General features: G+C 42.1%; 2 protein-coding genes across 6 annotated transcripts in view; one reads left to right on the top strand and one right to left on the bottom strand.

The window, feature by feature from the left end:
- LOC310872625 (glutaminase kidney isoform, mitochondrial) overlaps window positions 1–8,660 on the bottom strand; it is a 45,833-nt gene extending 37,173 nt beyond the window's left edge. For all 5 annotated transcript variants that reach the window (XR_014570411.1, XR_014570412.1, XR_014570413.1 and 2 more), the window contains exon 1: window positions 8,106–8,660. Coding sequence is in view for 2 of the 5 variants with exons in the window: in XM_083784653.1 (XP_083640779.1) it covers window positions 8,106–8,407 (302 nt within the window). In the remaining 3 variants the exon portion in view is untranslated. The remainder of the gene's footprint in view (window positions 1–8,105) is intronic.
- A 6,224-nt stretch (window positions 8,661–14,884) lies between these two features.
- On the top strand, window positions 14,885–24,797 carry fkbp7 (FKBP prolyl isomerase 7). The gene is made up of 4 exons (XM_083784708.1): window positions 14,885–15,118; window positions 16,374–16,525; window positions 16,732–16,862; window positions 23,816–24,797. Exons 1-4 carry the CDS (start codon window positions 14,910–14,912, stop codon window positions 23,975–23,977), a joined length of 654 nt encoding a protein of 217 aa, XP_083640834.1. The 5' UTR covers window positions 14,885–14,909; the 3' UTR covers window positions 23,978–24,797.
- The last annotated feature ends 668 nt before the right edge of the window (window positions 24,798–25,465 follow it).

Raw genomic sequence — 25,465 nt, 5'->3', positions numbered from 1 at the left:
TTTTTGCGACCTGCAGTGAGCTGTTCTCACTTTACTTTTATGACACGAATACATCGTCAATCGCCGATTTTTTGGTCAGACGATTGGCGATTGAAAAAAATTGGCATATCGCCCAACCTTAGTGTGGAGCGTTAGTAGACTAGTTAGTTACACTAATAACTAATTAAGTTCAAAGTTCACTCAATCATTGTCCTCAGTTAACCTCACATTCTATTTCATTACTAGTCCTTATATGAACACCACACACATGCACGCACACACACACACACACACACACGCATGCACGCACGCACGCATGCACACGCAGTAAGGGTGTAATTGTGGGGAAATGCAAATAAACAGCGTTCAGTTTTTTGTTTTTTTTTCATATATTTTTTATCCCACGATTTTGTAACCCATTTTTCACCCCTGTGTCAATCATCTAATGTGATCCTGGGCTCTACACACCCTCCGCCAACCTGGGGAGAGCAACGGACTTAACTCATGCTTCCTTCATGCTTGAGTGTCCAAGTTGCTCCTTTACACCTGACAGGGGGGAGTTTCCCTGGTTGGACATAGCGCGTGGAAGGAACACGTTATTGCAACCAGTTCCTTTCCCCTCCATCAGGCGCCCCGGCTGGCCAGGGGGAGGTAGTTTAGAGACCAGGATTACTGCATGTTTTTTGTGAGGATACCTATACCCTAGGGGACACGGGGAGAACATGTGAGGGTACCTACCCTAGGGGACACGGGGAGAACATGTGAGGGTACCTAACCTAGGGGACACGGGGAGAACATGTGAGGGTACCTAACCTAGGGGACACGGGGAGAACATGTGAGGGTACCTAACCTAGGGGACACGGGGAGAACATGTGAGGGTACCTACCCTAGGGGACACGGGGAGAACATGCAAACTCCACACAGAAAGGCCCTTTCACCAACGCCGCCTTCGGGTATGGGCACTGATGACGCGGAGGAGGAAACACGCCGCCAGCACCCACAGCGCCCCGAGCGGGAATCGAACCCAGGACCTTCTAGCTGTGAGGCGACAGCACTACCACCGTGCTCCCAGCGTTTAGTTTGTTAATTTGACAACAGGTCTTTGTGAATTGTGATGCCCTGCATAACAGGATGGGACACAGAGACATTTCTTCATTTATATTGTTAGATTTTATTATTACTATTGTTGTTGTTCTTCTTACTAAGAATTATTTTAAATTTGATGATGTATTTTACCTTCAGAAACAAGGCGTCTCTATGGGCGCTCCATTCTCTCCAAACTATGCAAATCTGTTTATGGGAAAATTTGAGGAAGACTTTGTATTATAATAATAATCCTTTGGCTTACATAAAATGTTGGATTATATTTATTTGTAAACGTTAAGCGTCATGACTTTAACCCATTTTGACCTGAGATCAGATTTAAAAAATGTCGTCTACATCCTGACAGTTTTCTGAAAACGCTATGTTTCTATGTCAGTCGTTCTTCGATTAAAAAAGAATAACAGACCTACAAGCTTGTAGCTTGTAGATCTGCTATTTTCCAATAGCTAAAGCATAACATAATGCTAACACCAAAATAGGTTCCCGCCCAAAATGGGTTAAAAGACTGAATCTGCACCCTGCAGCAACACAAAGTGGTATATCAGTGGTTCAGGGTTAAAACCTCATGTTTCTATATCAGTGGTTCTCACAGGGTTAAAACCTCATGTTTCTATATCAGTGGTTCTCAAACATTTTTATGTCAAGGACCCGCAAAGATATGTACTAAATTTGACTGAGGGACTGCCATTGGATTTTTGTGTTTTCATGTCATGTGAAAGCAGGGAATCATAAGTTCAAATTGACATATTGGTTGCTCAGTTTGACCCACCCGTTTCGGAGATATGGTCTTGCAGAGAAACAGCGAGTTGAGAAAACAGGCTTGAAAGGTTCACTTCTGTGGACTCTAACCTAGCTACATGTTTAAGCATTCATTTCATATTTACATGTCATCTGTGGTCTCTAACATTACACCTAGCTACATGTTTAAGCATTCATTTCATATTTACATGTCTTCTGTGGTCTCTAACATTACACCTAGCTACATGTTTAAGCATTCATTTCATATTTACATGTCTTCTGTGGACTCTAACATTACACCTAGCTGCATGTTTAAGCATTTATTTCATATTTACATGTCTTCTGTGGACTCTAACATTACACCTAGCTACATGTTTAAGCATTTATTTCATATTTACATGTCTTCTGTGGACTCTAACATTACACCTAGCTACATGTTTAAGCATTTATTTCATATTTATATGTCTTCTGTGGACTCTAACATTACACCTAGCTACATGTTTAAGCATTTATTTCATATTTACATGTCTTCTGTGGACTCTAACATTACACCTAGGTACATGTTTAAGCATTTATTTCATATTTACATGTCTTCTGTGGTCTCTAATATTACACCTAGCTACATGTTTAAGCATTTATTTCATATTTACATGTCTTCTGTGGACTAACATTACACCTAGCTACATGTTTAAGCATTCATTTCATATTTACATGTCTTCTGTGAAACCTAACATTACACCTAGCTACATGTTTAAGCATTAATTTCATATTTACATGTCTTCTGTGAAACCTAACATTACACCTAGCTACATGTTTAAGTATTTATTTCATATTTACATGTCTTCTGTGGACTCTAACATTACACCTAGCTACATGTTTAAGCATTTATTTCATATTTACATGTCTTCTGTGGACTCTAACATTACACCTAGCTACATGTTTAAGCATTTATTTCATATTTACATGTCTTCTGTGGACTAACATTACACCTAGCTACATGTTTAAGCATTTATTTCATATTTACATGTCTTCTGTGGACTCTAACATTACACCTAGCTACATGTGTAAGCATTCATTTCATATTTACATGTTTTCTGTGGACTCTAACATTACACCTAGCTACATGTTTAAGCATTTATTTCATATTTACATGTCTTCTGTGGACTCTAACATTACACCTAGCTGCATGTTTAATCATTTATTTCATATTTACATGAATTTACTGCCCCTAAAGAAAGAACCTTAGTTGATTTAAAATAAGACTGGTTGCCCTGACAAAGAAAGAGCCTTAGTTGATTTAAACTAAGACTGGTTGCCTTGACAAAGAAAGAACCTTAGTTGATTTAAACTAAGACTGGTTGCGCTGACAAAGAAAGAACCTTAGTTGATTTAAACTAAGACTGGTTGCCCTGACAAAGAAAGAACCTTAGTTGATTTAAACTAAGACTGGTTGCCCTGACAAAGAAAGAGCCTTAGTTGATTTAAACTAAGACTGGTTGCCCTGACAAAGAAAGAGCCTTAGTTGATTTAAACTAAGACTGGTTGCCCTGACAAAGAAAGAGCCTTAGTTGATTTAAACTAAGACTGGTTGCGCTGACAAAGAAAGAGCCTTAGTTGATTTAAACTAAGACTGGTTGCCCTGACAAAGAAAGAGCCTTAGTTGATTTAAACTAAGACTGGTTGCCCTGACAAAGAAAGAGCCTTAGTTGATTTAAACTCGATGGCGGAGGAAACCATGCAAGGCACCAACCTGCACATCGGGAGCAATCAGGGGTTCAGAGTCTTGCTCAAGGACACTTCCACACTAACTCTGGGGGAGCCCACAGGGATCGAACCGGGAACCTTGCGGTTACCATCCGGCCACTCTACCGCTGATCCACTGCCCCCCCACCAAAAGAAGCTTCTACACTATGACTCAAACCTCCTATGACTCACACACACACACACACACACACACACACACACACACACACACACACACACACACACACACACACAACTAGAGTTCTCAAAAGGCCCGAAAATTAAGGCCTGTGGCTCTACCCAGTACCTGGGCCCTCATCAAACCCTTTACACTCAATACACTGCCCCCGCTGCCACCCTTAGATCTCCATATATGGAGCTGACCTGTTCTGACATTCCATAATTATGTTGATCTGACGTCATCAAACCCTGTACACTCAAGACACGCTCCTTATATGGCCAGTATACAGAATTAATTCCATGTTGATCTGACCCCCAATTTACGCTCTTAATCCAGAGCGATTTACAGTAAGCGAGAACAAAAGCATGGTGATAAATTATATACATAAAGACTAGTTATGGATGGCGGTGGATCAGCGGTAAAGTGGCTGGATGGTAACCGCAAGGTTGCCAGTTCGATCCCTGTGGGCTCCCCCAGAGTTAGTGTTGAAGTGTCCTTGAGCAAGACTCTGAACCCCTGATTGCTCCTGATGTGCAGGTTGCAACCTGCATGAATGTGTGTGTGTGTGTGTGTGTGTGTGTGTGTGTGTGTGTGTGTGTGTGTGTGTGTGTGTGTGTGTGTGTGTGTGTGAACTGTGAATAGGTGAATGCAATTTGCAATGCACAATGTTAAATGATTTGGATAAAAGCGCTATATAAATGCATTTACCATTTTAGTTATCCTGAATCCTACGTAAGCTACGAACATACTAGTGGAATATCTCTATGTATATTATATACTATATACTACACTATACTATAACTAGTATACTATCACTGCGCAAAAAGCATGGAATACGGATGTGTATATTACAGGAAACTCCCGTTAAACTTTCCAACAAACTCCAGTAAACTCCTGTATATTAACTGTATATTACTGTATATTACCGTATATTAACTGTATATTACTGTATATTACCGTATATTAACTGTATATTACCGTATATTAACTGTATATTACCGTATATTAACTGTATATCACCGTATATTAACTGTATATTACCGTATATTAACTGTATATCACCGTATATTAACTGTATATTACCGTATATTAACTGTATATTACCGTATATTAACTGTATATTATCGTATATTAACTGTATATCACTGTATATTAACTGTATATCACCGTATATTAACTGTATATCACCGTATATTAACTGTATATTACCATATATTAACTGTATATCACCGTATATTAACTGTATATCACCGTATATTAACTGTATATCACCGTATATTAACTGTATATCACCGTATATTAACTGTATATGCTGCTAAACTTGAGGTTTACGGGAAAAATACAGTGACCAGAATTGCTGTTAACTCCTCTTTTCACGCAGTGTATACTAGCCTATACTATAGATATAACTATCATACATAATACTACACTACACTACACTACACTACACTACACTATAGATATAACTATTTGATTTATTTAGAAAAGCAATCATAATACAGCATTATAATCAGCGATCCAAGGATTACACAGTAAAGTCCAAAGACTTATTTCCACTGGGGTCCTCTCACACTGAACGGAACAATACTTTAAAATACATCACAAATACATAACAGTACATATACATTACATACACAACTCAACAAGTACGTCCCTATCCATCCCTCTAAGATGACCCCTTATAGGGGAACCTTTTCCAGTAGCCATTTTTTTGTCTTCTGTTTAAATGTCCTCAAATTGGAGGTCAGTTTAAGACTGGATTCCAGGCTATTCCACTGTGTGGCTCCTATATAAATGAATGAGCCTTTGCCCACTTTACTTTTAAAAGCAGGGAGCACCACATCTGCAATACTGGCTCTGGTGAAATGGTTGTATACCTCGTTTACCTGCCTGAAACATGTTCTTAAAACTTCTGGGACCTCTCCGTATTTAATTTTATGGACCATGTTTAGTCTAGCCATTGTAACTTTTGATTCAACCGGGAGCCAGTTCAGCTCTCTGAACTGGTTCCTTCCTATATGGGTTCTGGGTTCCATCCCTAGTATAACCCTGATCAGTCTATTTTGAGCTGACTGTAGCTTTGTTTTAAAAGACTTAATCAAGCCCTCGAACCACGATGTACACGCAAAATCAAAGTGGCACAGGATAAGGGAGTTTGCTACCACTAATTTTGTCTCCCTATCCATGTATCTTGCTGTTCGAGCTAGAAACTTAGTCAGTCCGGAGACCTTGTTTAGCACCTTGCTGGCCATATTTCGGCCGTCTAAGTTACCCTCTAAAATACAACCCAAGTATTTCACTGATGATTTTGCTGCTATGTATTCAGAATTTATTTTGATCTTGAAGTCTGTGCTTCTTCCTAATTTGATTTTCGAGTCAAACAGAATTGATTCTGTCTTCCCTGAGTGTAAAGATAATTTATTATCTATAAGCCAGGAACTAACATTGGCTACTTCCTCAGTCAGGGAGCTTTCTAATGTGGTTTGATCCTTGTGGGACATTAGCAGTGCAGAATCATCAGCGTACAGGAACAAATCACAGTTACAAGCATCTGTCATATCGTTCACGTACATTGAAAATAGGGCTGGACCTAGAATGCTTCCTTGTGGAACTCCACATTCCATGGTGTTTGGGTCAGATAAAATGCCATTCACCTCTACCCTTTGTTCGCGCCCCGTCAGATATGACTTGAACCATTTACAGGTTGCCCTGTCCGCCCCCAGAGCCTCAAGCTTGCTCAGTAACCTACAGTGGTTCACTGTGTCGAATGCTCGCCGTAAATCCAGCAGCACCATTCCACAAAGTTTTCCATTGTCAACCTCTTTCCTAATTTGTTCTGTTAAATATAATAAACATGTGTCGGTTGAGTACGATTTTCTAAAGCCAGATTGGAGTTTATACATTAGGTTATTCCTATTTAGGTATTCATTTAGTTGCTCATTAATCATCTTCTCGAAGATTTTTGATACCGAGCTCAAAATTGACACCGGTCGGTAGTTAGCGGGGTCATTTTTGGCTCCTTTTTTATACAGGGGGAGTATTTTAGCCTTTTTTAGATCTTGTGGGAAGACACCCTGTTCTATGGATAGGTTGAAGATGTAAGTGATATATGGAGCTATCTGTGCTGCTGCATCCCTTAAAAAGAGAGGAGATATACCATCCAGACCTGTGGCCTTTGCACAGTTAATCTCAGAAAGCATCCCTGAGACCGCCTCCACTTCCACCTTCTGCAGGGAGAATGAGTTAGAGGTCACCCCCTGGTTCTCATAGAAGTTCCTAACCCTGTTAATATCAAAAATACCCGGAGAAGCCGGCAATTTAGCGACCAGCTCTGCTGCTACATTATTGAAATAATTATTGAATTGGTTTGCCACTATTTGCTTATCAAAAACCATCTCATCATTGATTTTAAGGCCGATCTTGCTGCCTTTATTATTATTGACTTTATTACCTGCTCCTAGCTCTTTTAGAGTTTTCCAGAGTTTTTGTGTGTTACCTTTATTCTCCATTATCTGATCTTTATAGTGGGTCCGTTTTGCCTTATCTATGAGCCTCTGGGTCTCATTTCTTAGCTTCTTAAAAAGAGCAAAATCTTCTACTGAGTCGGAATTGCGGTAAGATTTATGGGCTCTCTCTCTGGCCCTGATGGACTCCAATATTTCATTATTAAACCAGCGACTAGACCTCTGTTTAGTTCTCACCTGTCTGAGGGGTGCGATTGTGTCAATGGCTTGGGTGAATTCCTTCCCAAAAGCTTCCCAAGTTTTATTGACACAGCCTCCCGTTAGAACTGGTGTCCAGTCCCTCTTTCCTATTTGCTCTATCATACATAATACTACACTACACTACACTACACTACACTACACTACACTACACTACACTACACTACACTACACTACACTACACTACACTATAGATATAACTATCATACATAATACTACACTACACTACACTACACTATAGATATAACTATCATACATAATACTTTCACTAGTACACTACACTATAGATATAACTATCATACTATATATATATATATATATATATATATATATACACACACACTACACTACACTATACTGTCTAGTTCCAACCCATTATAAAATCTACTGTATGACATGCATACATAATGACACACACACACACACACACACACACACACACACACACACACACACACACACACACACACACACACACACACAGTCAGCCTGTTCGTGACTCAGAGGTGATACGTCACTCACAACCAAACCACGATAAGCCGATTAATCCACATAACAACAATAATAATAATAATAATTACTATTATTATTATTATAATATCAATAATAATAATAATAACAATAACAACAATAATTACTTATCGCTACTGGCGTCGGTGGGGGCGGGGCTGGGGGTCGCGGCAGCATCAGAGTCTGTTTTAGTGCAATAAGAAGCAAAGGGGGTCCGCGGACCCCCCGGGGTCCAAGCAGAGGTCCGCGGACCCCCCGGGGTCCAAGCAGAGGTCCGCGGACCCCCCGGGGTCCAAGCAGAGGTCCGCGGACCCCCCGGCAGCCTCCTGGCGACACATCCACATGGCGTGCTGCTGCTGCTGCTGTTGTGAGATCTGCTGTTATTAGAGCTGTAGACCCATCTGGCTGCTCTCAGCCTGAGGTGGAACATTGTTTACAGATCCAATGTCAGAGCTGTAGATCCTCCAGTTTGCTGTAGATCCAAATCCAACCCGTTTGGTTTAAAATACGTTGAATTAAATGAAACGAAATGAGATTAAATGTTTCCGGTGGGAAGTAACCGAGCCTTATAAGGAGCGTGTGTCTCTAACAGAGGAAACAGCGTCTGGTTGGAAATGAGTTTAAATTTAACTCAATGCTTTTCATTTCCCTCGGAGTCAAACCTTCAACAACACAGTCTGGCAACCGGCGGCGCTGTTGCCACATGCTGAGACGGAAACAAGCGACCAGGTCTATGAGATGAAAACAAGCCACTCCACAATGTGAATATTCATAATAGCAGAAATTACAGAAATAAGAACACAGCTCTGGTTTGGGGGTCCCTGCTATCTCTATGTTTCAGATGGGGGTCCCTGCTATCTCTATGTTTCAGATGGGGGTCCCTGGTATCTCTATGTTTCAGATGGGGGTCCCTGTAGCTCTATGTTTCAGATGGGGGTCCCTGGTATCTCTCTGTTTCAGATGGGGGTCCCTGCTATCTCTATGTTTCAGATGGGGGTCCCTGGTATCTCTATGTTTCAGATGGGGGTCCCTGGTATCTCTATGTTTCAGATGGTGGTCCCTGTAGCTCTATGTTTCAGATGGGGGTCCCTGGTATCTCTATGTTTCAGATGGGGGTCCCTGTAGCTCTATGTTTCATATGGGGGTCCCTGGTATCTCTATGTTTCAGATGGGGGTCCCTGCTATCTCTATGTTTCAGATGGGGGTCCCTGCTATCTCTATGTTTCAGATGGGGGTCCCTGCTATCTCTATGTTTCAGATGGGGGTCCCTGTAGCTCTATGTTTCTATGTTTCAGATGGGGGTCCCTGTAGCTCTATGTTTCTATGTTTCAGATGGGGGTCCCTGTAGCTCTATGTTTCAGATGGGGGTCCCTGCTATCTCTATGTTTCAGATGGGGGTCCCTGGTATCTCTCTGTTTCAGATGGGGGTCCCTGGTATCTCTCTGTTTCAGATGGGGGTCCCTGCTATCTCTATGTTTCAGATGGTGGTCCCTGCTATCTCTATGTTTCAGATGGGGGTCCCTGTAGCTCTATGTTTCTATGTTTCAGATGGGGGTCCCTGTAGCTCTATGTTTCTATGTTTCAGATGGGGGTCCCTGTAGCTCTATGTTTCAGATGGGGGTCCCTGCTATCTCTATGTTTCAGATGGGGGTCCCTGTAGCTCTATGTTTCTATGTTTCAGATGGGGGTCCCTGTAGCTCTATGTTTCAGATGGGGGTCCCTGTAGCTCTATGTTTCTATGTTTCAGATGGGGGTCCCTGCTATCTCTATGTTTCAGATGGGGGTCCCTGCTATCTCTCTGTTTCAGATGGGGGTCCCTGCTATCTCTATGTTTCAGATGGAAAAGAAGAAACAATACCAAATAAACAACTACACTTTAGAAACAAGACCAAATAAACAACTACACTTTAGAAACAAGACCAAATAAACAACTACACTTTAGAAACAAGACCAAATAAACAACTACACTTTAGAAACAAGACCAAATAAACAACTACACTTTAGAAACAAGACCAAATAAACAAATACACTTTAGAAACAAGACCAAATAAACAAATATACTTTAGAAACAAGACCAAATAAACAACTACACTTTAGAAACAAGACCAAATAAACAACTACACTTTAGAAACAAGACCAAATAAACAACTACACTTTAGAAACAAGACCAAATAAACAACTACACTTTAGAAACAAGACCAAATAAACAACTACACTTTAGAAACAAGACCAAATAAACACTACACTTTAGAAACAAGACCAAATAAACAACTACACTTTAGAAACAAGACCAATTAAACAACTACACTTTAGAAACAAGACCAAATAAACAACTACACTTTAGAAACAAGACCAAATAAACAACTACACTTTAGAAACAAGACCAAATAAACAACTACACTTTAGAAACAAGACCAAATAAACCACTACACTTTAGAAACAAGACCAAATAAACTACACTTTAGAAACAAGACCAAATAAACTACACTTTAGAAACAAGACCAAAAGACCTCAACCACAGATGCGACTTCACAGAAAAAACAAGCCCAAAGTCGCTTATAACGAGCGGACATGGCAACCCAGACCGGTGTCCCAACTATAAATACCACAGCCTCAGAGGCCCCGCCCACTGGACGACGCACATTGGTCGATACGCCTTGGCTACGCCCCCCCTCGGGGGTTCAGTGGGTTGACGAGAACAGCGCAGATCTACAAGCTCAGTGCGCGTCGCGTGCACGACTCTCCGTGAGCTTGTATATCTACGCTGTACGGCGCAATGGAAACATGACGCTCAGTGACGTCAGGACGACTATCTATTGGACGCCGCGTGTGTCCGTCAAATGACGCACGGCTTCAATAAATAGAAGGAGAGATGATATGAAACTATTATTATTATTATTAATAATGTGAACTGACTGACAGGTCCTTCTAAAAAAATAGAATAGTGTTCATTTTATTCTGTAATATTAATCAAAAAGTGAAACTTTTATATTGTAGATTTTTGTGCATAAAGTGAACTATTAAAGATATTTTTTTTTGCAGCTTACGCCTTTTATTGATTTTTTGAAGGGACAGACAGTAGGCTGACAGGAAACGGGAGAGAGATGGGGGGATGACATGCAGTAAGGGCCGTGTTGGGTCCGGGAGTCGAACCCGCGGCACACTGCGACTGGATTACCAGTCCGGTGCCCAGACCGTTACGCTACGGCCTGGGCCTAAAGTCAACTATTTAAAAATGTTTCATGAAAATAAAATAAAAAACCCTCCCAAAACATTAGATTTTTTTCACGAGACCAAAAATATATTTTTTAATCCAGAAATGTCAAACATCTGAAAAGTATAATTCATGTATGAAGTCAATAAGACTTCTACTTTTTAACAAATAATGTCATGGAGTTGATCAGCCTTTATGTCACTGTTGAGGTATGGGCACCGGTGGCCCAACGGTTTGCGGAGCAGTCTTGATATCGGAAGGTCGCTAGTTCGTATCCCCGGACCGGCACGTTAAAATTACCACCGCTGAAGTGGACAAGGCATTGAACCTCTACCATGAAATGTTCTATGAGCAGGGCCTGGCTGTAAACAAGTTCTTGAGCTTAGTCCAGTTACCCTGGGTAAGTTAAGTTAAGCACAGTACCATGGTCAGTACACCAGTAGTAGTTTTAACACAGTAATACCATGGTCAGTACACCAGTTACTAGTAGTTTTAACACAGTAATACCATGGTCAGTACACCAGTTACTAGTAGTTTTAACACAGTAATACCATGGTCAGTACACCAGTTACTAGTAGTTTTATCACAGTAATACCATGGTCAGTAAGTACACCATTTACTAGTAGTTTTAACACAGTAATACCATGGTCAGTACACCAGTTACTAGTAGTTTTAACACAGTAATACCATGGTCAGTACACCAGTTACTAGTAGTTTTAACACAGTAATACCATGGTCAGTACACCAGTTACTAGTAGTTTTAACACAGTAATACCATGGTCAGTACACCAGTTACTAGTAGTTTTAACACAGTAATACCATGGTCAGTAAGTACACCAGTTACTAGTAGTTTTAACACAGTAATACCATGGTCAGTACACCAGTTACTAGTAGTTTTAACACAGTAATACCATGGTCAGTACACCGGTTACTAGTAGTTTTAACACTGTAATACCATGGTCAGTACACCGGTTACTAGTAGTTTTAACACAGTAATACCATGGTCTCTGTCGGATCAAAAGGAAACCAGCATTTCCATAAAGCTGGTCAACATTAATACTGAAGCTCTAAAATATCTTGACCAACAGTCAATCCCTAGACTCCTTCAAAACCGCTCTCAAAGGGCACCCCGTAAAATCTTAGCAGTACTACAGATTTAAAGCAGTTGTACTTACAGTATTTATTAATGATAAATATAAACTGTATTCAGAGCTCTTAGCTCATACTTTTTACAATATAACCAAAACAAACATGGGCTTTGCTGCAACCTTGTGGTGATGAGAGAATATTGCGGGTTCAGATCGAGATGTTGATGCCTATGGCAGTGCGTCCCAAAGTTGATCCCCCAGGGAGTTCCAGGGGGTCCCCAGCTCAATGATGATTAGGAACCAAATGGACCCTTATGGGTCTGTAACTCAGAGTGTACAAATGGACCTGAACGTGTCCATTTGGTTCCATTTGTACACTATCAGTGTATAAATATAAATTGGGGGTCCTAGAGATAGAAATGCCATTAAATGGGGGTCCCTGGCATATCTCTTCAAATGGGGGTCCCTGGCATATCTCTTCAAATGGGGGTCCCTGGCATATCTCTTCAAATGGGGGTCCCTGGCATATCTCTTCAAATGGGGGTCCCTGGCATATCTCTTCAATTGATGTCTCTCCACCTATGGGACCCAACAGAGACATTGATGTCTCTCCACCTATGGGACCCAACATATAGCAGATCTACAAGCTCACAGCATGTCGCATCACAACTCGTCGTGAGCTTGTAGATCTGCTATATGGGTGAAGTGTCTTCATGCTGAAATTAACCTCTTAAAGACTTAAACCCTGGTGTCCATATTTAGGGTAACATTAAATAAAAAATAAATAGCAGATCTACAAGCTCACCGCGTACTATTATAATATAATACATGCTGCATGCATCTTATATTATTATATTAGCATTATGTTAATAGCATTGTGTTCTAATCAACGATTTTATCCACATTCCCCTGAGACGAAAAATAATGCTGCCACCAAAACGTGGAACGCCCTATCAACAGCCATGAAGACACGTGAACCCCTAGACTTCTTCAAAACCGCTCTCAATGTCCCCCTTCCCCCCTCACTGTATAAAGTTTTTTTCCCCCTTGTTTTACCTCCTTACATGATTTCCTGTATTTTATAGACCTATAGAAGTGTATATTGCAATATTATGATAATATTCAGAGAGACGGTGTATCAGTCAGCCATCTTTATTTTAGAACTACCTGCATCCGCCAGCAGGGGGCAGTCTTATCTCTTATCACAACATATCTGCACGTCTCTATAAATGTCCTGATGATTGATTGATTGATTTAAATATTTATTAACAGTTTGCAGAATTACAGTACATTTCAAGCACAAACTCAATACAAAGACTGTTAACTGTGAGTGGACGACCCAATTAAGCATTACACTTGTTTACAACAGGGTCCACCATGTTCAATTCATCAAAACATTTAGAGACATACAAATAATAGACACTTCTATTATAGTTAAAGAACAGAACAGGAATTCATCATAAAGGAGGTAAAAAGGGAAAATAAACATATACAGTGAGGGGAAAAGGGGTGGGGGGCGGTGGGGGGGATTCAGATTTACAACAACAAACTGGTACTAAATGTTCTCCTTTGACAAACAACATTGATTCTAAATGTTCTAACATGAGAAATAAGGTCAAATAAACATGAAATAAACATGGGGCGAGAAGTCCGTGCTTTGGGGCGAGATATCCACACTGTGGGCGAGATATCCAGGCTTGGGGCGAGCCGCCTTCACTTTTCGAAATTCCGGGGCGAGCCGACTTCACTCGGGGGCGAGTAGGCAAAGGGGTAGATGACCTGATGAGGTCGGCTGCCTTCGGCCATCTCCGTGGGTCACGTGGTTGGAGTGAACCCACCAGATCTACAATCTCACATCCCTTCGCATCTGCGATGTGCTGTGAGCTAGTAGATCTGCTCTTTTATTAGACACGAAGCATTACAGTGTTGCCATGTCTGCTAAGCGGCTTTGTATTAGGATTCTTTCTGTGAACGGTGTAAAAAAAAAAAAGTAACTTGCAAATGTTGATGGTTGTGGATTTATTTGGTCTTGTTTCTAAAGTGTAGTTGTTTATTTGGTCTTGTTTCTAAAGTGTAGTTGTTTATTTGGTCTTGTTTCTAAAGTGTAGTTGTTTATTTGGGCTTGTTTCTAAAGTGTAGTTGTTTATTTGGTCTTGTTTCTAAAGTGTAGTTGTTTAATTGGGCTTGTTTCTAAAGTGTAGTTGTTTATTTGGGCTTGTTTATAAAGTATTTCTGCTTGAAATTGATTGATTTATTTTTATTCACAGTAGGATGTAGATTGGCTACATTTCAAACAGTCAAGTGAATACAAAAACTGCTACTTTGAGGACGAAACCATGACAATCACTAAAGACTTGTTTACATCAGGGTCCTCCATTTTCAATTCATCAGAACATTTTAAGGACGTACAAATATACACTTCTACGAGAAAACGGGGGAAAAAACAAACATGTAGACTAGAGTATGGGGAAATACTTGTTTCTTTCTCAGAGCCTGGCAACCCACGGACTCTTAAAGGGACAGAAGTTTTTGCCACGAACACAAACGCCTCTGCCTCTGATGGAACTCCTCTTCTCTGGAGGTGAACTCATCATTTATTGTTAAACTTCACTCTCTATAACTCCACCATCATGACCTGCTGCTGGCTGTGCGGGTGCGTGTGCCTGTGTTTGTTTATGTGCGTGCACGCCGCTGCTGCTGCAGAAACGCACGCGCACGAGGACGTGAAGATTGAAGTAGTTTTTCTGCCAGAAGAATGTCAGCAGAAGAGCAAGAGAGGAGACCTGATGAACGTCCATTATGATGGATATCTGGTCAATGGAACTCAATTCTACTGCAGGTACCGAACCTACTCTACTACTACTACTACTACTACTACTATACTACTATACTACTATCTATAATACTAACCTAACCTACTAACCTACAGAGGAGATCTGATTAACCATTATCAGTGGCGTGCACAGATAGACACTAGGGGGTGCTAGGAGCACCCCCTGCCCTTTTGGCAATGTGCTCTTAAAAAGAAAAAAACAAAAAAAACAAAACGTTTTATTCATTTTCTTAATTTGTAGTGTGTGGACCATGCGGTGACATTGATCAAATAAAATATTGATAAAAAACGCTTCTACTATATTATTTAGGCCCCCCACAATCTAAAGCTATATGTTTCTATGTCAGTGGTTCTTCGATAAAATAAATAGCAGACCTACAAGCTCGTAGCGCGCCACTCGGTGCCACTCGGTTATTATATAATAACCTACTACTATAACTACCTATACCTACTGAACGTCTACGTAAGGGATATTTAAAACCCAAACCAAATCATGGTTATTACTCAAAGTTATAACTAAATACCGTAAGTCATAATAATATAATAACTGCAGCGATCAGAGACAGACAGACAAGACAGACAGGCAGACAGACAGACAGACAGGCAGACAGACAGACAGGCAGACAGACAGACAGGCAGACAGGCAGACAGGCAGACAGACAGACAGACAGACAGACAGACAGACAGATATAATAATAAATATAAGAGGTTGATTAGTATTTTGACCTATAATTATAGAGGCCAAGGGAAATCACACCTGTGTGAAGTGAGCAGTGCAGGCTGCTGCAGTTCTACTTATAGTGCTCAGTGCGGTGTGTGATTTCTTGATAAGAAAGAGTGGCTCACAGCCTGATGGTGGCGCTATAGTGTAGCAGAGTGGCTCACAGCCCGATGGTGGCGCTATAGTGTAGCAGAGTGGCTCACAGCCCGATGGTGGCGCTATAGTGTAGCAGACATCCCCAGTGGTGTATTGTGGGTAATGTAGTGTGCTGTGTTTTCAGTCGCTCAGACAGGAAGGGACATCCCCAGTGGTGTATTGTGGGTAATGTAGTGCATTGTGTTTCAGTCGCTCAGACAGGAAGGGACATCCCCAGTGGTGTATTGTGGGTAATGTAGTGCATTGTGTTTCAGTCGCTCAGACAGGCAGGGACATCCCCAGTGGTGTATTTTGGGTAATGTAGTGCATTGTGTTTCAGTCGCTCAGACAGGAAGGGACATCCCCAGTGGTGTATTGTGGGTAATGTAGTGCGTTGTGTTTCAGTCGCTCAGACAGGAAGGGACATCCCCAGTGGTTCGTCCTCGGTGTTGGTCAGGTGATCAAAGGGTTGGATCTGGGGATGATTGACATGTGTCCCGGAGAGAAGAGGAAGATCACCGTCCCCCCCGCCCTGGGCTTCGGAGAGAAGGGGAAAGGTACGCACTACGCACACACGCACGCACACACGCACAAGGTACACACGCACGTACACACGCACAAGGTACACACGCACGCACGCACGCATGGGTCAGAATGGGTTAACTCCACGGGCCTGTGCAAGGCTCTTAACGGTGATCTCTGTGGCGATTGGCTGTCGGTACCAGTTGTCCCACTACTGATCTCTGCTCTGATTGGTTGACAGATCCCGTGGTCCCTCCCAACGCCACGCTGCTGTTTGAAGTGGAGCTGTTCTCCGTGTCCCGAGGACCCCGAAGTATGGAAGCTTTCAGACTGATCGACCTGGACAACGACCGCCTGCTCACTAAGACTGAGGTAACTACCTACCCACCTACCTACCTACCTACCTAACCTACCTACCTACCTACCTTACCTAACCTAACCTAACCTACCTACCTAACCTACCTACCTACCTACCTACCTACCTACCTACCTAACCTACCTACCTACCTACCTAACCTACCTACCTACCTAACCTACCTACCTAACCTACCTACCTACCTACCTACCTAACCTACCTACCTACCTAACCTACCTACCTACCTACCTACCTACCTAACCTACCTAACCTACCTACCTACCTAACCTACCTACCTACCTACAACCCTGACCCTTACAATTTAGGCATTTAGCAGATGCTCTTAATCCAGAGCGACTTACATTAAGCAAGAACAAAAAGCATGGGAATACATCACAAAAAAGCATTTATCATGAAACATGCGTAAGCTAAGAAAGTAACAGTGGAATATCTATATTATGAGACTATACATATAAACTATATATATATATATATATACTACTATGCTATACATATGTACTATGGCGTGCTATGACTAGCACTGTTTTGGGTAACTATCGACCCATTTCAAATCTACCCTTTCTGGGCAAGGTTTTAGAAAAATGCATCTCTCATCAATTGGATGTATTTCTACAGAACAACAATGTGCACAACAAATTCCAATCTGGCTTTAGGAAAAGTCACAGCACTGAAACAGCACTTGTAAAAGTAATGAATGATCTTAGGGTGTCTGCTGACAAGAAACATGTATCCGTTCTCTTACTTCTAGATTTAACGGCTGCATTTGACACGATTGATCATTCAATTTTAATACAGCGTCTGGAGCACTGGATAGGTCTGTCTGGTACGGCCCTGTCCTGGTTCTCCTCCTACCTTTCAAACAGAAGTTACTTTGTCAATCTAGCCGAGTTTGACTCAGACAAACACGACATCAGTTCTGGTGTCCCACAGGGCTCGATTCTTGGTCCTCTGCTGTTCTCCTTGTACATTCTGCCATTGGGTGAACTCATTACCAATCACGGAGTCAATTTTCATTTCTATGCTGATGATACCCAACTATATCTTTCTGTGGCCCCAGACGATCCCTGTGCTTTAGACTAGGGCTGACCCAAAAAAATCGATTTAATCGATGTTCAATCGATACGCAAGGGAATCGATTTTTAAATTTTGATTCGAATAGTCATTAAAAAAATAGCGGCCGCTTTTGGTCCGCGAGACGGCCCCATTTGGTCCGCGAGCCATGCTTGCGCCTCGCAGCACCTCGCAACGCCTCCTCTTTCCCCGTGTTAAAAACAAGGAAGCGCACCACAGCTCAGTGGACATTAAATATAGGCTACCATGTTTTATAAGTCATAAAAACATTACTTACACCCAAATGAAAACTTCACAGATTATAGATCACATGGAATTATAACAATCTGTTGAGTATTGCCTGAATAATGCCACTATAAAATCTCAACTTTTATCGACGCGCCTTTGCGCTGAGAACCTTGCGGAGCCTGGCGGTGTAGGCTACATTATACTTGTGATTCCTGCTTGGATTCACATGGTGACTGCGCGCACCGAAAATTCAAAGATCTGCAATCTCATGCGCTGCGTTGTGCATATTGGCTGAGTATAATGGCACGAATGAAACTAGGCCTATAGATTTATTTTGGCGATGCGGAGAATTGTAATTATGTAGCCTATTTGCCTGTGTTTTTTCTTTTAATTATGTTTTTTTTTGTGCGCCGATGGTGACGCTCCACTTGTTTCAGCCTGTAGGCCTACAGCACTTTGGTCAGCTTTTATTGTTTTAAATGTGCTATATAAATACAGTTTGATTTAGGCCTATATTGGAGCAGGTGCTGGCAAATAACTAATTACTGTAATGCCATGCAGTGAAGTTGCGCAAATGTCCACTCAATTAGCAAACGGAGCTGCTCTCATGCGCTCTGCACTGTCTGCAGCACAATTACTGCAGATCTCTTCTTAAAGTTTACTTATTATGGTTTACTTTCAACCATAAACCATAATATGATTGACAAACCTTGGATTATAATTCTTCATCGACCAACAGCGCATGCAGCATGACTATGAGGTAATTTAACTATGTGGGATTTCTCCATCGGCATCGCATGTCGATAAAAATGGGATTTCACTAGTGGCATTATTCAGGCAATACTCAACAGATTGTTATAATTCCAAGTGATCTATAATCTGTGCAGTTTATATATATTTTCCCATACGCACACTCACAGTCACATTAACTTTATGATCAATCAAATTAACCGTGGTTGATTTTATTTCTGACAAGTGTCAGGCTTGAAGAGTTCATTCATGTTACCGTTCGTTTACAATTGACAGAGGAGTTTGGATTATATATTTTTTTATTTGATGGAGAGGTAATGCCTGTTTAATTGTTAAATAAAAGACCAATCCAATATGCGATCCTCTCTCCTCTCTCTTTAAAATAAATGATACCAATCGAAGCATGCCTTTCTCTCCGCTATAGCGTTGTTTAAACCGCCTCGCATCGCGCACGCACGCACGCACCCACCCCCCCCCCCCCCCCCCCCGTTGGGTTTCGAATCGTCGAAGTTCGAAACGAATTAATATCGATTAATCGATCATTAAAAACGTAATCGAAGGTCAGCCCTACTTTAGACCCGCTGTTGACCTGTCTGTCTAGCATCAAATGTTGGATGAGTGAGAACTTTCTCAAGCTAAATGAGGATAAGACAGAAGTTCTCATAATCGGTTCTAGCGAGCAAAAATAATCAATAATTAGCAGACTTGGCAACCTGACTGTAGAAAGTAACAGTACAGTAAAGAACCTGGGGGTTATTATTGATTCTGAATTGAATTTTAATTCACACATTAATCATGTTACCAAGATTGCCTTTTTTCACCTTAGAAATATTGCACGAATCAGAGCCTATTTGTCCTTGGACGATGCAAAAACGCTAATCCACGCCTTTGTTTTTTCTCGGCTTGACTACTGCAATGCACTCTTTTCAGGACTCCCTAAGAAAACGACTGACAGATTACAACTTGTCCAAAATGCAGCAGCTAGAGTTTTAACTAGAACTAAGATGAGAGAACATATTACTCCAGTTTTGGCATCACTGCACTGGCTTCCGGTTGTTTTTAGGATTGACTTTAAAATTCTGTTACTTGTCTATAAAGCTCTCAATGGTCTCGCACCTCCGTACCTCCGTGACTGCCTACCTAGATATGTCCCTAGCCGCCCCCTCAGGTCCTCAAATGCTGGCCTACTTGAAGTGCCTAAAAGAATGTGCACAAAAAAGTATGGTGAGGCAGCTTTTTGCTTCTATGGCCCAACAGCCTGGAATAAACTTCCATTCGAGCTCAGACACGCACCCTCTGTAGACTTTTTTAAATCCCAACTCAAGACTCACCTCTTCACCCTTGCTTTTAGTTGAGTTTTATTTTTATATTTTTATTTTAATCTTTTTATGTGTTTTTATTTATTTTATGTTCTTATATTCGGTTTTGTTCTCTGCTATTGTTCTATCATTTTAACTACTTGTGTTTTATTGTATTTTATTTTTGTGTCCTGCCCTGTGAAGCACTTTGAGCTGCATTTATGTATGAAAAGTGCTATACAAATAAAGTTTATTATTATTATTATTATTACATACAATGCAATTATAGTGCTGTCTACATAACATGCTATAAGTCTGTATCAAATGCTATCTAAGTCTACAGAAATGCTATCTAAGGGGGTATAGGGTAAGTGCTATGGGCCATGATGGAGTCTGAAAAGGTGGGTTTTCAGACTACGGCAGAAGATTGGGGGTGATGCTGCAGTTCTGACTGCAATGGGAAGTGCATTCCACAGTTTTGGAGCCAGAAGGGAGAAGAGTTTGGGACGTGTGGAGCGTTGTCCCGGCGTTTTTAGTGAGGGTACTTCCAGCTTCCCTGCGTTGGCTGATCTGAGTGCGCGGGAGGGTTTGTAGGGTTCAATCATACTTGCAAGATATGGGGGAGGCATACCTTTGGTTGCTTTGAATGCCAGCATCAGAGTTTTGTATTCTGTGTGGGCAGCGACCGGGAGCCAGTGGAGGGAGCGGAGCAGGGGGGAGACATGTGAGAATTTTGGCTGGTTGAAGACCAAGCGAGCTGCGGCATTTTGGATCAGCTGGAGAGGCTTAAGTGCACATGCTGGTAGGCCAGTAAGGAGGGAGTTACAATAGTCGAGTTTTGACAAGACTGTTGTCTGGATTAGGAGCTGGGCTGATTCCTGGGTGAGGAACGGTCTAATTCGTCGTATGTTATAGAGTGTGAACCTACAGGATCGAGTGACAGCTGTGATGTGAGCTTTGAACGAGAGCTGACTGTCCAGGACAACACCGAGATTCCTGGCTGTTGGGACAGACGTTACCAGGGCGTTGTCTACGGAGATAGTTAGCTCCCGCATAGGGCAGGACTTAGCTGGGAAGAAGAGAAGCTCAGTCTTGTCTGGGTTCAGCTTGAGGTGATTGGAGGACATCCACTGTGAGATGTCAGCCAGGCATGCAGTGATGCGCTCTTCCACCTGAGTGGCAGAGGGGGGGGAGGATAGAAACAGTTGTGTGTCATCGGCGTAGCAGTGATAGGATATATTGTGAGCAGAGATGATAGTGCCAAGGGATTTAGTGTACAGTGAGAAAAGGAGGGGACCAAGTACAGATCCCTGTGGGACCCCAGTTTGGAGGGTTCGGGGGCATGATAACAGACCTTTCCAAGAAACCTGGTAGGTCCGGTCGGTGAGGTAGGAGGAGAACCACTTTAGTGCCGTTCCACCGATGCCTAGATCCGCTAGGGTGTCTAGGAGCAGCTGGTGGTTCACTGTGTCAAATGCTGCCGATAGGTCTAGGAGAATCAGTACTGCAGAGTGGGAAGCAGCTTGGGCAGCATGTAGTGCTTCTGTGACTGCCAGCAGGGCAGTTTCTGTGGAGTGGGCCTTCTTGAATCCGGACAGGTTGGGATCCAGCAGATTGTTCTGTGAGAGATGGAGAGAGAGCTGGTTGGAGACAACACGTTCAATGGTTTTAGAAATAAATGAAAGGAGTAATACCGGTCTGTAGTTCTTGACATCTGAGGGGTCAAGGGTTGGTTTCTTGAGGAGTGGTGACCCTAGACCAGAAGTATGGAAGCTTTCAGACTGATCGACCTCGACAACGACTGCCTGCTCACTAAGACTGAGGTAACTACCTACCTAACCTACCTACCTAACCTACCTACCTACCTACCTACCTACCTGACCTACCTAACCTACCTAACCTACTAACCTACCTAACTAACCTACCTACCTAACCTACCTACCTAACCTACCTACCTAACCTACCTAACCTACCTACCTACCTACCTAATCTACCTACCTAACCTACCTACCTAACCTACCTACCTACCTAACCTACCTACCTACCTGACCTACCTAACCTACTAACCTACCTAACTAACCTACCTACCTAACCTACCTACCTAACCTACCTACCTAACCTACCTACCTAACCTACCTACCTAACCTACCTAGCCTACCCACCTACCTAACCTACCTACCTAACCTACCTACCTAACCTACCTACCTAACTAACCTACCTACCTAATCTACCTACCTAACCTACCTACATGACCTACCTACCTACCTACCTAACCTACCTACCTAACCTACCTACCTAACCTACCTACCTAACCTACTCTTCGGTGCTAATATTTCTGACGAGACTAAATAATTCCGGCACTACAGCGCCGAAACAGCGGTAAAATAGGAGTATGAATCGGCCCTAAGACTCAACCGCAGCACACACACTGACACAGCACACCTGTGTCTGCCATAGTAGCCACTCTGCAGTGGTTAGTCCGTGGAGGAGACAGCTGGTCTGGATAACTCGAAACTTTCATCAGCAATAAAGGTGTCTACTCCCATGTTGATGAGAGTATTAAAAACTTGAAAAAGATCTGTTTAAGTTAGATTTAAAAACGGATACAAAAAAATATGCGACTAATCACGATTAACTATACGGGCAATCATGCGATTTAATCGCGATTAAATATTTGAATCGACTGACAGGCCTAATTATAATAGATTTATATTCCAGGTCAAAGAGTATTAGTATGTGTATAAGTAATGATCCGTGGGTCGGCGGTTTGAATCCCGGCTCCTCCTGTCTACATGTGGAAGTGTCCTTGGGCAAGGCACTGAACCCAATGCCTCAATGAATGAACCTTCACCTCCCAATGTATGAATGAATGAACCTTCACCTCCCAATGTATGAATGAATGAACCTTCACCTCCCAATGTATGAATGAATGAACCTTCACCTCCCAATGTATGAATGAATGAACCTTCACCTCCCAATGTATGAATGAATGAACCTTCACCTCCCAATGTATGAATGAATGAACCTTCACCTCCCAATGTATGAATGAATGAACCTTCACCTCCCAATGTATGAATGAATGAACCTTCACCTCCCAATGTATGAATGAATAAATGAACCTTCACCTCCCAATGTATGAATGAATGAACCTTCACCTCCCAATGTATGAATGAATGAATGAACCTTCACCTTCCAATGTATGAATGAATGGACCTTCACCTCCCAATGAATGAATGAATGAACCTTCACCCACCAATGTATGAATGAATGGACCTTCACCTCCCAATGAATGAATGAATGAACCTTCACCTCCCAATGTATGAATGAATGGACCTTCACCTCCCAATGTATGAATGAATGAACCTTCACCTCCCAATGTATGAATGAATGGACCTTCACCTCCCAATGTATGAATGAATGGACCTTCACCTCCCAATGTATGAATGAATGGACCTTCACCTCCCAATGTATGAATGAATGAACCTTCACCTCCCTATGTATGAATGAACCTTCACCTCCCAATGAATGAACCATTGTAAAGCGCTTTGAGCACTATAAGCGCTATAAAAATGCAATTCATTATATTTATATTTATATTCCAGGTCAAAGCGTACCTCGTGCAGGAGTACGAGAAGGTCGGGGCGCCTCGCGATGAGCCGTTCTACCAGAAGATCATGGCGGACATCTTCCGAAAGAGCGACGAGAACAACGACGGAACCATCTCTGCTAAAGAGTACAACGTTTACGAACACGACGAACTCTAACAACGTTTTACCGACACCACGAACTTTAACCCGTTCAGGGTTTAGGGAACCCCCTTTTGGTGTGGGGGAAAAACAACAACAACGGCGACTACTACCAACGGAACGCCTACAAAGAAACTACTACCAACGCAACGCCTACAAAGAAAGACTTTACCGTGATGACTACATGTTTACCGGGGACACTATTTAACAAACCCGATTCCGCTGTGCGTCGTTTGTGGATTCAAACAGCACCACCATGTGGTTCCCAGTAAGCTGAAGCGTCACCTTGATACCACTAATGTTGAACTCGCTACAAAGTCAAAGTCATTCGATTTGTCACACACGTTACCGCAGTGAAATTTGTTCTCCGCATTTGACCCATCTCTCTTGGAGCGGTGAGCCGCAGCCGCGCCGCGCTCGGGAGTCATTTGATTAGTAGATTTGACCCCCCGATCCAACCCTTTGATGCTGAGTGCCAAGCAGGGAGGCATTGGGTCCCATTTTTACAGTCTCAGGTATATGACCCGGCCGGGGATCGAACCCCCGACCTCTCAGTTTCAGGGCGGACACTCTAACCACAAGGCCACTGAGCTGGTTACAAAAGGACGAAAAATTTTCGTGAGTTTGAAAGGAACAAAAAGGAGAAAGACACGGTGAAGCAGGCACGTCTCTTGATACGCAAGTACCACAAAGACTAAGGGAAAAGGTCTGGAATTAACCCATTCTGACCTGAGATCAGATTCATACGAGGTTTCCACTGGACACACACTGGTCTGATTAACCCATTATGACCTGAGATCAGATTCATACGACGTTTCCACTGGACACACACTGGTCTGATTAACCCATTCTGACCTGAGATCAGATTCATACGAGGTTTCCACTGGACACACACTGGTCTGATTAACCCATTATGACCTGAGATCAGATTCTAAAAATGTCAGTCGTTCTTCGATTTTTCAAAAATAGCAGATCTACAAGCTCATAGCGCGCCACCGAGTGGCGCGCTATGAGCTTGTAGATCTGCTATTTTTCAATAGCTAAAGCACAACATAATGCTAACACCAAAATGGGTTCACGCCCAAAATGGGTTAAAAATGCCACATACAGTAAGTACATTGGCAGAAACGGTAATAGCCAATTCATTCAAACTCGCGGGGGGGGGGGGGGTGGGCTTGGTGTTGGGGTCTTGAGAAGTATTACTTTGCGTTGACAAATTGAACGTGTGTGTGCTATATTTTGTATACGAGTTTTCCAAAATAAATTGGTTTAACTGAGGCACTGTCTCTGTCCTTTTCTTTCTCTTTGAAGTTATTTGACGAGTGCTGTCATGTGTTTTTTTAATAAGTTTACTCTAGTCAAAAGTATAATGTGTTTATAGGTTAAATAAGTTTTACTATATATATACCGGTGTGTGTGTGTGTATATATATATATACACACACACACACACACACACCGTATATCTAGGCGTGCCCCGAGATTTTTAGGCTATGAAAAGTGTGCC

The sequence above is a fragment of the Protomyctophum parallelum genome (genome assembly GCF_964188405.1).
Source record: "Protomyctophum parallelum genome assembly, chromosome: 15".
NCBI lineage: Eukaryota > Metazoa > Chordata > Actinopteri > Myctophiformes > Myctophidae > Protomyctophum > Protomyctophum parallelum.
Note: the sequence above shows the minus strand (reverse complement) of the source record. Positions and strands in the feature narration are given on the sequence as shown.